The sequence below is a fragment of the Triticum dicoccoides genome, chromosome 1A, assembly GCF_002162155.2.
Source record: "Triticum dicoccoides isolate Atlit2015 ecotype Zavitan chromosome 1A, WEW_v2.0, whole genome shotgun sequence".
Lineage (NCBI taxonomy): Eukaryota > Viridiplantae > Streptophyta > Magnoliopsida > Poales > Poaceae > Triticum > Triticum dicoccoides.
In genome coordinates, this window is record NC_041380.1 from 518,982,515 (window position 1) to 518,983,905 (window position 1,391).

Here is a 1,391-nt window from a genome sequence, read left to right on the forward strand (position 1 = left end):
CAAAAATCCTAGAAAAAATCTAGTTAATACTACATGTTTTAAGTAGTAACATGGGAAATTCTGAGCTTATTTTGACAACAAGGTTGGGACATCATGTTTTTTTTTAAAAAAGAAAGCTTAGTTTTCTCACTGTTGACTTTAGCCTACCCTTCATTTTCTTCCTAGATTCGCCACTGTTTGGCGGTCTCCCTCCCGGCCATACTAATATTTGTGTATATATACTGTTTCCATGGTTGCGTTCTCTTTTTTCTGCTGCCGAGACCGAGGAGAGAGGAGGCAAACCAACGGAGAAAGCAGAGACAGGAGCGGAAGCAGCAGGCAGGCATGGATGGAGGAGGGAGCAGCTGGGCGAGCATGGAGGGCTATCTGAACGAGTACTTCCACATCCCGGCCAAGAACCCGCCGAGCGACGCCCGCCTCCGGTGGCGCCGCGCCGTGGGGCTCGTCGTCCGCAACCGCCGCCGCCGCTTCCGCGAGTTCTCCGCCCTCGGCGCCATCGAGGACGCCCAGCGCCGCAGGATCCTGGTACGCACGCACGCTCCTTCGCGCACCCACCATTTCCCTCCCTCCCCGTTCCAATCTCCGGCCACCGATCGCCGTGGTCCCAAAGAGGCCAGCCAGGCCAACGCCGCACGAATGGTTCGCGCCGTCGCTTTCGCTGAGGCTTGGTTCAAAGCCTTTGCGAAAGTGCCAGGAAACTTCGTCCTGAGTCCTGACTGCGTGCGTCGGTGACCATGGGTCGTGACAAGGATATGCATGTGTACGTCCCGGTCTCATGGTGGAAATATTCCCCAACTCGCAGCATGGGGTGTCGCGTCGCTCTTCGTTTGAATTGAAGTGTGTCGTGGGAAGGTGGCTTGGATTCTGCACGCACGCGTACGACCTAGCTTGCACGTTTCGCCTTCCCTGGCTTGAATCCTTCTCGACCTCTCGTGGCCGAAGGCGTGTGCGTACTGTGTCCGTACCGGCCGGCTGGCTGGCTTTGCACGACCAGAGAAAAATTCATGGTCAACTCTGCCACGAGTAGTTGGGGGCGCGCATGATGGGCTCATTCTTCATCCCTCGGAAAACAACTGCGCAACCTCAGCTTGTGACATGGAATTCAATTCAAGTTGAGGTGATACAAGCATATACAGTACTACCTCAACTTGCATCACCTCAATTCTATTATTATTGTAACACAGTAGGGTAGGTGACGGCGCGGTCCATGCCCACTGTTATGTCCTCTGTTATTATTCAAAAGAAAATGAAACATTTTTGGGCCGGTCCTGTTTGCGGATGTTTAGAAATGGTCTCTCGACTTCAAAACCAGAAAACCTAGGCTCTCAATTTAAAAATCAGATACTTTGGATTCCTTAAACACACTTTGGTGATTTCGGGATGATGTGACC

General features: G+C 52.4%; 1 protein-coding gene across 1 annotated transcript in view; it reads left to right on the plus strand.

Annotated features, from left to right (window-relative positions):
- Positions 1 to 237: 237 nt before the first annotated feature.
- The window catches only part of LOC119285022 (probable calcium-transporting ATPase 6, plasma membrane-type), an 11,012-nt gene continuing 9,858 nt past the window's right edge, over positions 238 to 1,391 (plus strand). Inside the window, exon 1 of the mRNA XM_037564223.1 lies at positions 238 to 525. Within this exon, the coding sequence (XP_037420120.1) occupies positions 325 to 525 (201 nt within the window). The 5' untranslated portion in view covers positions 238 to 324. The remainder of the gene's footprint in view (positions 526 to 1,391) is intronic.